A 12,468-nucleotide genomic window follows, 5' to 3' on the forward strand; every position below is an offset into this window, starting at 1 on the left:
ATTTAATGTCTTTCTTTGGCCAGCACATTTGGCCATTAGAAAAAGAGTACTACAGAGGTGAAACCACAAAGTTCACAAAGTGAACTGAAATCTGAGGAACTGAAAGCAGTGGCAAAGTGGAGGCATTTAGGGAAACATAAGGGGAGCAATGAAGAATCACATCAGCCTGCCTGGGCATTTGGCGAAAGGGGCTACAATTACTATAGAAAGAAGGCTACAAAAATGACACTTGGGACACTCATAGGAGCTTTGTTGGTTCTTATTCATATTTATTGCTGGATGATGTATGTGCAGGAAAGAAAAGTACAGCACGTGTTAGATAACAAACAAGTTTTAGCATGTTGCAGAAACACACATAACTGTGCATGCACGTAACACTCATTTGGAATTTCCTATTAATATAGGAAATGATGTGGTACAGACTACTTTTCTAAAGTAAGTTATCATACAAAACAATTTTCTAGCTGATCTGAGAGCAATTGGCTGATTTGACCATGAAGGTTTGCAGTCAAAACACAACTAAAATGTCATTTGCAATTTGGATGCAGCAAGATGGCATCCCCTCCTACGGGATATATTGAACCACAGAACTCGAAACTCTCATTTTCGGACACCAACAGTGCTGTTTAGCCAATGGAATTATCCAGCTTTAGCCCTTGACAACATTTGATGCCCCGTCCCCAGGAACCTAATCTTAATGTAAGTTAAGATCTACTCATATAACACAAAGACAACTGTTGAAGCCTAAGGGGTTTAATGGCTTATCTTGTTAAATTCCATGCGGTATACTTTGCTACGGACAATAAGTATGTTGGCTTGAAGAGGATAGGAATATCTGAATATACCTTAAAAAAAAAAAAGAACTGCCAAATATTTTTCTTTGCTTAAGATATTCAGGAAAGGAAATCTGAAAAAACCCACACCCTTCACTTTCAAGACAAAATTTAACAAGCCTTGCTGTTCACATAAAAATTGGTAGAATACACAAGATCACTATAAAAGCTGATAAAGCAAAGCAACCCAGGAGCAAGGCAAAGAAAAATATCTGTTTAGTCTGATAACCTCAAAAAGGTCATGGGAATCAAGAGGTCCACACTGCCTATTTGCCGTGCTTGTGAAACTTAACAATAGCACAGTGTATCACAACAACCAATGGAGTCGACACCTGCAAATCACCCATTTTGAATCCAGTGCCCAATACAACCCTAGGACCTTATGGTGAAGGGCAGGTGAGAAACCAAATTAACAACAGGAAGGAAGGTAGCAAGTAACTCCTGCTTTATTGATAGGAAATCTGTATTATCTGCCTAGGTTAACTATTACCTAACAGACCTAACAAGAATGAGGAAACAGATGCAAAAGTGCTCAACTGGCACAATATTCCCTTGTAATAGGGGGGTGGGGGAGGCAGGCAGCCTAGAATTGACAAGTAAGCTTCTGAAGCAGACATACTTTCCATCTTTGGAAGCCTAACCCAGAAACGTGTTGAAAATTATTTTCTTGTCCCCTAAAAATTAATTGCATTCTTGAGCATTCCTGCCGCTGGTGAACACTGTCTCCTGCCTGCTCTGATTTATTTCTAAGGGTTTTGAAGCAGGAATGGGAGAGCGAGGTGATCCAGGAGCTTACTCACTATGTACCACCATGGTAGCTAGCCAGAAGGAGGAGCTGCTGACCTGCTTTTCAGCTGTGCGGCAACCCCCACCGCAGGGAGAAATGGAGTCGCAGCAACTAACAGGGAAGGAGGAGGAGCTGAGACAAACGGCCTCCCCCTCCCCGGCTTCTCTGTCTGAGCAGCAACGTATCACTCGGGCACAAAACGACCAGCCCTTCAAGGAGCAGATCTTGGTTTTGCAAGGAAACAGTTCAAAGCTTGCAATGAACCATGTTGGCCAAGCTTTCCCTGCTCAGGAAGGATCATAGCTGTCATACCGACTGCAATTCTAGCCACAGAGGCCACCTCGGCCACCGGCGACAGAGCTGGATACAGAGGTACCCCCAGGCCATGAATCTGCTACTTCAGGGGGAGTGTAAGCCATCCAGGGCAGGCAACTGACTAATTTCTCAGACATGGAAACCACTCACCAACAGTGCCTCTGTCTTCTCAGGATTCAAAGCTCAGCTTGTTCTTCCTCATCCACTTCACCATTGCATCCAAGCATTAGTCCAAGGGCTGCCTGGCCTCTCCCGATTCAGATGTTATGAAGAAACGAAGAGCTGAGTGTCTTCAGCATACTGGTGGCACCTTGCCCCCAAACTCCTAATGACTCCTCCCAACAGCTTCGGATACATATTCAATGGCACTTAAAAGCCCCGTGGTGCCATAGCGTAGGCAATGGGGGACCAAAAGGAACTCTCTCCTACTGCTACTCTGCACTCAATTCTCATTCAAGAACATACAACGGACTACAGTATCAAAAGCCGACAAGAGATCGAGAACCAGGAGCAAAGTCGTGCTCCTCCCATCTTGCTCTGGCCAGCACTGAACCCACACTGGAATGGGTATTAATAGTCTGTGTCACCCAAGAATGCTTGCAGCTGCTCCCTCACAACCCTCTCCATCACCTTCACCCAAAAGGAGGTATTTGTAAGGGCGGACAATTGCAAACAATGTGTAATTTCCATTTTTGCAACAGTCAAAGAGATTAAATGCACTACTGGGGCAGGAGAAGTGTCCTGAGAATCCCTTCTCCTTCTCTCCTTCCCTTGCTGCGCTTTCGAGGAATTGAATAGCACTGGTTTTCCATTGCCGTTTGTTGCTGAAGATTACCGCTTGGGGGAGGGGTGAAGCAGCGAGGAGCAAAAATCATTTTAAAATCAATTTGCTGCATGGGTTCCATTGAAGTTTTGTTCAAAGCGAAAGGTTCTGCTGCTGCAAAATGTTTTGAGAACCACTAGCCTAAAATGTAACTGATGAAATGGAGCTCACTGAGAAAAGTTCTAACAGTCTAAGAAAGTTCTCTTCAGTAATTTTAGAGATGCCCTACAGCTTTCAATGAACACATGATAACCTAGTGACCAGGCACTAGGGGAAATAATTCAACCTTCTAAAGCCCAGAAAAGAATAAGACCATGAAATGGAGCAGAACCAAGAGAGGTTAGGCACAGATAATCCCTTTCTTCCCAAATGGACATAAATCCACAAGAACGGAATCCTCATTTTGCCACTCAAGAGGGATAGGGCGTCTAGCGCAGGTACATTTAAAAATAGCAAGGATTTCAAATATTCAGGTTGGGCATTTCCTTCACCAATTACCAAAAAGTAATACCCAACCCATGATTGTGAATTTATCTATAAAGACACCTCTTCCAAGTTACATGGTCCAGATTCTAGGCTGCCATCTTCAGAGAGAAGAGGCAGGAACTGCAGATCCTGCAAATTCGAAGTTGTTAGACCAAGAGTTCACGGCGTCATAGATACACGTTCCTCTCTTTCAAAAGACTAGCACTGAACATCTCTGGCTCATTAGTTCAGGGCGAAGGAGGGATACATTACTTCGATGGGAAGCTGTCAAGAACCACACTCCCATATACAAGTGCCAGATCTGAATACAAAGCGATGTTCCATGGTAAGATAGATGTATATTTAACTGCACTCCCAACTTTCCTCTTCCATTTTATCCATAGCTGTCTTTATGAAGGTTATTTTTAAAAGCTCTGAAACACACTTTATCTTTTCATGACTGCATAACAGGGGGAAACCAACCAACCAACCAAACTCAGAAATTTCAGAAGAATGCAAAAAATAAAAAATGCACCGTTGAATAGCAAGCCCTATCTCGCAGCTATTCAAAGCTCCAAACATCAAAATGCAGTTTGCATCCCAATAATTGCATATATGCAATTTGCAGACTGCATGTGTGCTTTTTGTGCATTTTCAAGAAACGCAAGTATACCTCTCTGCTGGGACGTTTCCTCTCTGCTTTTATCATCTTCCAGAGGAAGGCGCTGCAATTGCATAATTTATGCTCCCCACTTAACAGCTGATGGGTGGGAAGGGATCCTAAGGGCTTGCTAAAATCTAGCAGTTGGACTTCGGTCTGTGATCCAGGGATTGCCCACAGGACAGAATGCCTTACTGTGGTTTGTACATTAATTTTGACATTCTAGAAGGCACCCTGGTTTGCTTACTCACAAGTGCTGCCACCTCAGGACTCCCCTGTGCCCTGTGTGTACATCTTCACACATTAGGAAACTGACTGACGGGTTTATGCATTTCAAATGGTAATGTATTTCCTAACCAAAGATCCAGAAATGCCATGGGTACCTCTTTTGCCAAGGGCCATTTTAAAGAGATTTCTGTTAATTAAGTCTTTGCCCCGTCAAATCAGTTCTGTAGCTCCTACAATGCCCTTCTGTCTAGAAAAGGACTTGGATCATGTACTTTATCGCCAGTGTACAGAAGAGACTGCTACACGCATTCTAACATAATCCCAATTATATTGTACTACGCGGATTCTGATGGTAAACTACCCTGACAGCCATCCTTGGTTAAAAAGCAAAGTATAAAAATAAATCTCACTATGTTTAGCGTACGGCCACACTTTTGTAGTGAAGTAGGCCATGAGCAAGTATACTGTCCTTTGGTATAGGCAGAGCAGGGTGGAAATTCACATACACAAATGTAAAAATTTAACAGCTTGGATAGAGCTTTGGCTGGTGCCCACAGAACTATGATAGACAAGGACTATACAAGCTGTGGGAAGAATGAGGAACACTGTTCTCAGAAGCCGGTGCACATGAGAGTGCGAAGCTGGAGTAGATGTCAAGGGGCCTACAATGTTAGGCAAAGCTGAAGCCTGTCTGCAAAATGTGTTAAGACTGTCCTGCAGAAACTCCAGAACTTCCAAAACCCCTTCTATAAGAGATCTTACTAGACCCACCCAACCTGCTGATGAATCCTTTCTTGCAATCCCATGAACTATTGGTCACAGAACAAGCCAGAAATGTACCAAAAACATGTGTTTGGAGTAATCATGGGTTAGGGGGAGGTTCTTTTCAACCTCCAAGCAGTTAAGTGCTTTTACTTTTGATTCTAGTGCATGACAGAGCCACGAGGATGTAGGAACTCACAAAATCTGAGAACCATGGTCTCCTTGGCACCGTGCAGCAATAAGGAACATCCCTACCTGCTGCTCACAGAACTTTATGCTAGCCTAGGAGATATAAAGAAATGGAGGAAAGGTGTCTATGAAATCAACTGGCCAATCTGCCCTTAGTGGGTTGACTGTCTCTTACTACTTCTCCTAACGAATAAAAGTATCAGTGGATTGCTAAACAGAGAAGAAAAAGTCACATCACCACTTACCCAACCTTGGTCACTACTCTAAGGATATTCTCTGGAATTCAGAAACCAATGGATTAGTGTTTGTTCATTAAATATTTAGGGCCACTGCCTGCAGGACCCCAGAAGAGCAGAAGGCCTTCTTTAAGGAGAGATTGTGACAATGATCTTTGCTGTCTGTCCACATGATGCAACACAACGTCCCTCCATTTGCCTTGAGAAGCTGCCACCACAATCTCCCTCAGCTTCAGGAAATTGCCATTATAGCATCCCTGTGAGACCGAGCAGTTTCCTTCTCAAAACTACTTCCCCAGCTACTGAGCCAGGAATCCATGATCATCATCTAGGCTAGGTAATTCTCATCTCAAATAGGTGAGATATCCAGCACTGGAGTAATTGAACTGATCATGGAACTGATCAGATCTTCAGACATTTCACCTGTAGTGTTTCCTCCTAGGGCCACTGTGAGAGATGCTGTGTCTCCCAGAATAATTTGTACCCCTAGGAACTTCAGTATGCCTGAAGTGTAGGCTCTTTCAAATGCCCAAAGGGAAAAGGAGTCAGAGGAAGGGAAGGTGCAATCGAAAACCATGCCAGATGTAGTTCAGTCAACCAAGTCTATATGAGTATTTTTCAGACCTTCAGATTTGCTCCACTGAAAATGCTACCTGGCACTGTGACACTGAAGATTGTTTTCCTGTCCAAAAGGAGGGCCTGGACCAGGAGCTGAGTGGGGGATACGAAGCAACCAGAGCCAGCCCAGACTCCAGCTAAGAGAGGCTTAAAGTTGCACGGCCCAAACTGAATATTAGTTCAGTGCGTTTATAGAATTATCTAAAAATAATGACTTGGATCCAAACAGTCCAATTCTACACGTCTCCTGAGAAATAGGTTTCCGCCTGATCCAGCAACAACCTGAGCCATACCCCACCTTGTTCAAGAGCAACAATCCAAATCCAAAGAAATGTTTTGGGAAGCGCAGGGAATGAGGTGGGAAGATTCTGTTACTTCTCTCAGGAGCCATATTCATTATCCAGACATAGGATCAGAGTTGGAAGGGCCCCCCGAGGATAATCTAGTCAAACCCCCTGCAATGCAGGAATATGCAGCTATCCCTTATGAGATCAAAACGGCAACCTTGGTGTTATCAGCACCGGCTGCACCGGTGCTGATAACACCACCAGGCTGGTTACACCGTGCCTGTATTTACAGCAAATTGCAACCATACATGCAATCTGTGATTTACATTGTTGCAACAATAATTACACAGCTTTCTGTGTAGTTGAAATAAACTATAATCTTGGAACAGAGTGTTTAACTTTTTATAGAGATTATTCAATCTATGTACACTTACACTGTTGTATACATTGTGATACATACCTTAGTTATTCCAATTAGTTCCATAAAACATTGATATAAACACAAGATGGCATAAATATATGATACTATTTAATGTGAAATTATGTAACAATTTACCAGAATAAGATGCATTTGGAAGTAAAGCAGCTCCTTAGTTGGTTGGGTTTTTTTCCTTCTTCAGGTTAGGTTTGAGTATATCTTAATACGCCAACATACAAACGTATTCTAAAATGTTCAGAGAAGTTGCCAAACTTTGATTTTGCGATTTTTACACAGCATTTAAACTTGCGTTAGTCCTAGTACAGCTTGAATTGTATGTACATTCCAAGTATTATATACTGACTTGGAAGCTTGAAGTATGCTCTTCCAGGTGCTTTTCAATTCAGTCTTCTACCTTTAATAGTTTTAAAGCAATACAGAGTTCTACACAGAAGGGGCTGACCAAGGAAGAAAGTCACGATAATCATGGGTGGCACTGAGTTATCCAGAGTGCTATTTCAGGAGACACTGTGCATGTGATAGGAGCATCTCTTCCCGAGCATCTGGGTATGAGAAATGCTTTTGTTGGACCCATCTGAGATGAAGTTTCTTTCTGAGCCAGATATTCACCAGCCCTTCCTCCTCTCCCTGCCTTGCACAGCTCAGTCTACCAGTGTGTAGCAAGAAGAGAGGCGGTGAAGTGCAGGAGAGGTGTTCACAGAACAGAAATGCCTCGCTCTAAATTTCATTGCCTTGTTTTATGTGGATTTTGTGCATGGTTTTTAAAAAAGAAGTTATGGTGTTTTATCTGAATGCCACTATTCATTCATATTTTTACCTCGTTCTCAGTTAAGGAAGCTGAAGGAGATGATGTTTTGCTATAGGCAAGATCTGACGATTCTGCTGCTGAAGCCCGATTTCGCTTCTTCAGGGGTTTACATGCATCTGAAAGACCTGTCATTGCGGCAAAATAATTTGTTTACAAGGTGAACTTGGAATTCTAACGCATTTTCTTGAATTCTGTAGATAACATCCCCTCAAGTGTGTGGGAACCTTTTACACTGGACTTTTTAAACTACCGCAGTACTGAACTGTAGAGCACTTTCAAAAGGCACTAATAGTTAAGAAACACTTCAGTTAAACAAGTCTGCACATTTGTCACTTGTTAATTAATTTGTATTCTATGGAACGTGGAGCAGCATGTATTGGATTTTCCTCAATTTGTCAATTAAGTAGAAACTGGGGTTTAAAAAATACTAGCAAATTTGTTTTCAAGGATAAAATAGTTTCAAAAACAACTTCATGGTGGGAGTAGTTATGATGAAACATGCCACACTACAACACCCAGATTTCTTTTTTAAGCAACAATCCTATACATTCTTACCTTGAAGCATATTCCATGAGCACAATGGGGTTTACTTCTGAGCTCACATTTCTAGGATTGCACTGTCATGGAAGTGTATCTAGACCAATAGCGTTTAGAGACTGGTTCTCTACCTCCCAGGGATGCAGGTGGCGCTGTGGGTTAAACCACAGAGCCTAGGACTTGCCGATCTGAAGGTCGGCATTTCGAATCCCCGCTACGGGGTGAGCTCCCATTGCTCAGTCCCTGCCCCTGCCAACCTAGTAGTTTGAAAGCACATCAAAGTGCAAGTAGATAAATAGGTACCACTCCGGCGGGAAGGTAAATGGCGTTTCTGTGTGCTGTCTGGTTCGCCAGAAGCGGCTTAGTCATGCTGGCCACATGACCCAGAAGCTGTACGCCGGCTCCCTCGGCCAATAAAGCAAGCCGAGTGCCACAACCCCAGAGTAGGCCACGAGTGGACCTAATGGTCAGGGGTCCCTTTACCTTTACCTCTCTACCTCCCACTCCTCATCACTGCTCTGTCGAACTAAATCTACCAAAACGGCATGGAAAAACACAATGCTAATTGAATTTGAATTCTAAGAACTGCAAGCAGAACAGAGGTTTCCGGTCTCGTATAAGCTGTTTCAGAGGGCCAGGGGGTCTTCCAACATGATGTCTGGTGTGTTGTGGCACTGTAGATGCAAGGGGCCAAATGGGCAGTAAGATCCCACTTTGTGCAAACACAACTGGTATCTGTTCATTGCCAAGTGTGCCACCAGGTCCAAGCCAAAGAATCCTGTGGCATGTTAAAAACTAGCCCATAGAATGACTGAGGGGTGGGGTTCACTGCACTCTACTTTACTAGTTATGTCTAATGAATTGCATTCTTCACAATATTAGAAGAAGATATGGGCCAACAACAGCAATACAGGAAAACAACAACTCATGCCAGCATTTAAACAAGGCCACATTTTTTTCATCAAACTAGGGAGCTGGCACTCTTCAACAACTGGAATTTATAAGAATTTAATTGAAAATGTTACATCAAAGCTTGTTCTGACCACATTACCTGACTGGTTCTTTTGTGAAGAAGAGGTTTCTGTGACTTTAGCTGAGTTTGTTTTTGCTGTTTTGTCATTGCTTGTCTCCCTCTGTTACAAAATAAAAATAAAAATGAAATGAAATGAAAAAATAAAAAACCTAATCTGGATAAATGTGGACATTACCAGGCAAATGTCTTTGTAATACAAAACTACAGAAGATGCTACAAAGGTAAAAAACCCACATCCATCTCATTTATATGGAATCTCTTGAAGGTGAGAAACTATCAATCAAAACAATCATTTATTAGTATTATTAAAGGTTAAACACAAACCTGTTGCAGGCATGGTCTATCCAGAACTCAGTATTTTTGTAACCATAAATCTGACTGGTGCTTATATCAAGGGTTTCTATAATGAATTTTAGAAGGTGCTAAACTGTGTTTTGACTAAGTCAAGTTGATAAAAGTATAAAATGTTCCATTTATGCTTGAAATTACATTGTGTTCACTAAGTTAAGAGCACCCAATTCTATTCTCAATGAAGACTGTTTTTTTAAAAAACAATGTTATAACCACATGCTTTGATTTCATAAAAAAAGGGACAAAGCGAGTATTGTGCCAGAGACTGCATGGCAAAAAGTTGCTCACTTATTTCCAGTGTATGGTTGCCAGATTGTGAAGAGCAAAAAAGAGGATGCTATGATGACTCTCATTTTAAATACGCCTACTGGTCATGTTCTGCGGATGCCTGACTGTCGTCTTCCAGAGCAAATACTCTATTCTGAATTTTAAAATAGAAAGTGCAATGCTGGTGGTCAACAGAGGAGGTTTAAAGACTGTCTCAAGGCAAACATTTTGGGAAACATTTGCCTGCGAGCGCTCCAACTGGGGAACAAACAGCCTTTACCAAAGGTGTCATGGGCTTTGAAGACACTCGAACTCAGGATGTAAGGGAGAAACGTGCTAAGAGGAAGGCACACTTGGCAAATCCACACTGTGATTAACTCCTGCCCAGAAACCTATGTCCCCACTGTGGAAGGACGTATGGATCCAGGATTGGCCTCCACAGTCACTTACAGACTCATTGTTAAAACCGTGTTTATGGAAGACAATCTTACTTGGATACGAGTGATCGCCAAAGAAAGAAGAATAGAATCTGCAATATATTGCTGAGGGGGGCAGAAGAGAAGAAAGTATGAGAAGAGAAGAAAGCAAGTCTTCAACCAGCATTAAAAAAATTGCTTCCAGTAGCACCTTAGAGACCAACTAAGTTTGTTATTGGTATGAGCACACAAAAGCTCATACCAATAACAAACTTGGTTGGTCTCTAAGGTGCTACTGGAAGCATTTTTTTTATTTTGTTTCGACTACGGCAGACCAACACGGCTACCTACCTGTAACTTCAACCATCAGTTACGTCTATGTCTCATCCAGAAAGTATAGCCAGAGACATTTTGACAAATTGAAAAAAAAATCCACCCAGACATAAATTTTACCCCTGAGAAAGTGTCCTGGAAAAATAGGACACATGGAAACCCTAATCCAGTGTAAAGAACAGCACAAAACTGAAAGAATACACACCGACAGAAACACCAAGAAGTTGCAATGTTATCCATGATGCTGCACTACCAGGGACAGTATGTTCTTAATGTGGCCGATTACAGAGGCTGCTTCAGCCCATTCAAAGCCCTGGAGGGCTCCCTGCCTGCAGCCGCACCTTCTGTCAGCGAAGGCTCAACCTGTACTCTCCCTTGCCACCCCCAAGTATGGCAAGCTCACAGCAACAGCTCCTGAAGGGGTTAAGGCTGGAGTTATTCCCTGGAGGAGCAGGGAAAGACTGGTGGCTAAAAATAAATTTTAAAAATGGGTTAAGCAAGGGGGCAAAAGCCAGTTCGTTCTAGGCTTTACTTCCGGCTGGGATTCTTGTGGAATGGAGCCCTTCAGCATTCTGAAGAGGCAGAGGCAGCTGGCCTCTTGGAAGCCAAAATACTTATAAGCAAGGCTCTTAAGATTTGAGGGCTGTTTCCGCAGCATTATGCAACAAATATCTGCAAGATCTTTTATATTGCTATATTGGGCAAATCATAGACACTAGCTGCTGCTGGAGCAAAGTGACCAACAGCATTTTTTAAAAGAAAGACAGTTGCACTTGTTGGAAAGGACAGGCTGGTGTTGAAAAGCTCCATATTCAAGAAAATGAGGGCTATCCATCAGTTCCTAAACCTTCTTCTCCCCTCCCAGTTGTTCAGAACGCTGTTAAACAGGAACCCCCCCAAATTTGCACTCTAGAAAGATGTCTGAATCAAGCCTTAAATATACTAAGTTATAAATTTATAGTCTAAAGGATTATTCCATGAATGATTAATGCTGAAATTCTGAGTACACATTCAGGTAAGAGTCTCATTTGTTTAAGATTAAGCTTTACTTACGTAAAGTGTAACTTAACCAACAGCTCTGCAAATTCTGGGCTACCTTGAGTAAGAACAACAAAGCCCACCTCATGCATATTTTCAATTTATGTGCAAATACCTCCATCATGAACAAGAACTGAGAAATTGCTGCACTCATAGAATCTAAGAGCAGAAAGTCAATGCACTCTAATCCAAACCGAGAAAACACCAGCCCCACAATCAACAGGAGCCCACAGAAACCTACTTTATTGTATACTGATTTCTGATACTGAATTGCACAACACTGAAAGCAATTTTAAGCATGCATGTCTTACCCTCAAAATTTGATTTAAAAGGTTGTTATAAAATATATCCCATGATCTACATATTAAAGATAGCCAGTGGTGTTCACATGACTGTAGTGTACAATTACATTTTGCATAGCAAAATATTTCAGAAAGTTGCCCTATTGCTCTGCACTGCACAAACTGGGGTGCATTCAGAGAAGAGCAATGAAGATGGTCAGAGGTATGGAAAACAAAACATGAGACATGCTTAAAAGATCTGGGTATGCTTAGCCTGGAGAAGACATTATTAAAAAACTGAAAGGCCATCACACCGAAAAGGGCAAAGATGCGTTCTCTTCTGCCAAATGGCAGGACTAGATCTAATGAGCTTAAGTTCCAGGAGAGCTAATTTTGGTTGAACATTATTAGCAAGTGAGCGTTTAAACCAAATGTGGAAATGGTGTGTGGTCTAGCTATGCTCGTTCTTTCTCACTTATTTATGTCCATCTTAATTCTGGAATTGAGGCCTATTAAAATTCAGCGTTTCTGCCCCTTTGCTCGTGGTGAAGGGTAGTTAGATATGCAAATAGGTCTCAGGTGGAAAGAGGATTAGTGCTCCGGGAATGCTGCATTAAAAAAGCAGCGATGGCTCTCTAAAGCTATGATATTCCTATATAGTATTCCTGAGGAAAAGAGCCATGTGAGTTATTTGTTTTCCCAAATACAGTCCATTATTCCCCCCCCCCTTTTCCTGGCTTTCTGACAACACCTCTCCCACT

General features: G+C 42.2%; 1 protein-coding gene across 4 annotated transcripts in view; it reads right to left on the reverse strand.

Moving 5' to 3' along the window:
• The window catches only part of NSD2 (nuclear receptor binding SET domain protein 2), a 73,129-nt gene that overhangs the window by 28,237 nt on the left and 32,424 nt on the right, over positions 1–12,468 (reverse strand). For all 4 annotated transcript variants that reach the window (XR_014168473.1, XM_081911698.1, XM_081911697.1 and 1 more), the window contains 2 exons: positions 9,040–9,121; positions 7,461–7,576 (listed from right to left, as the gene is read on the reverse strand). Coding sequence is in view for 3 of the 4 variants with exons in the window: in XM_081911698.1 (XP_081767824.1) it covers positions 7,461–7,576; positions 9,040–9,121 (198 nt within the window). In the remaining variant the exon portion in view is untranslated. The remainder of the gene's footprint in view (positions 1–7,460; positions 7,577–9,039; positions 9,122–12,468) is intronic.

Source organism: Podarcis melisellensis (assembly GCF_964234715.1).
Source record: "Podarcis melisellensis genome assembly, chromosome: 5".
Lineage (NCBI taxonomy): Eukaryota > Metazoa > Chordata > Lepidosauria > Squamata > Lacertidae > Podarcis > Podarcis melisellensis.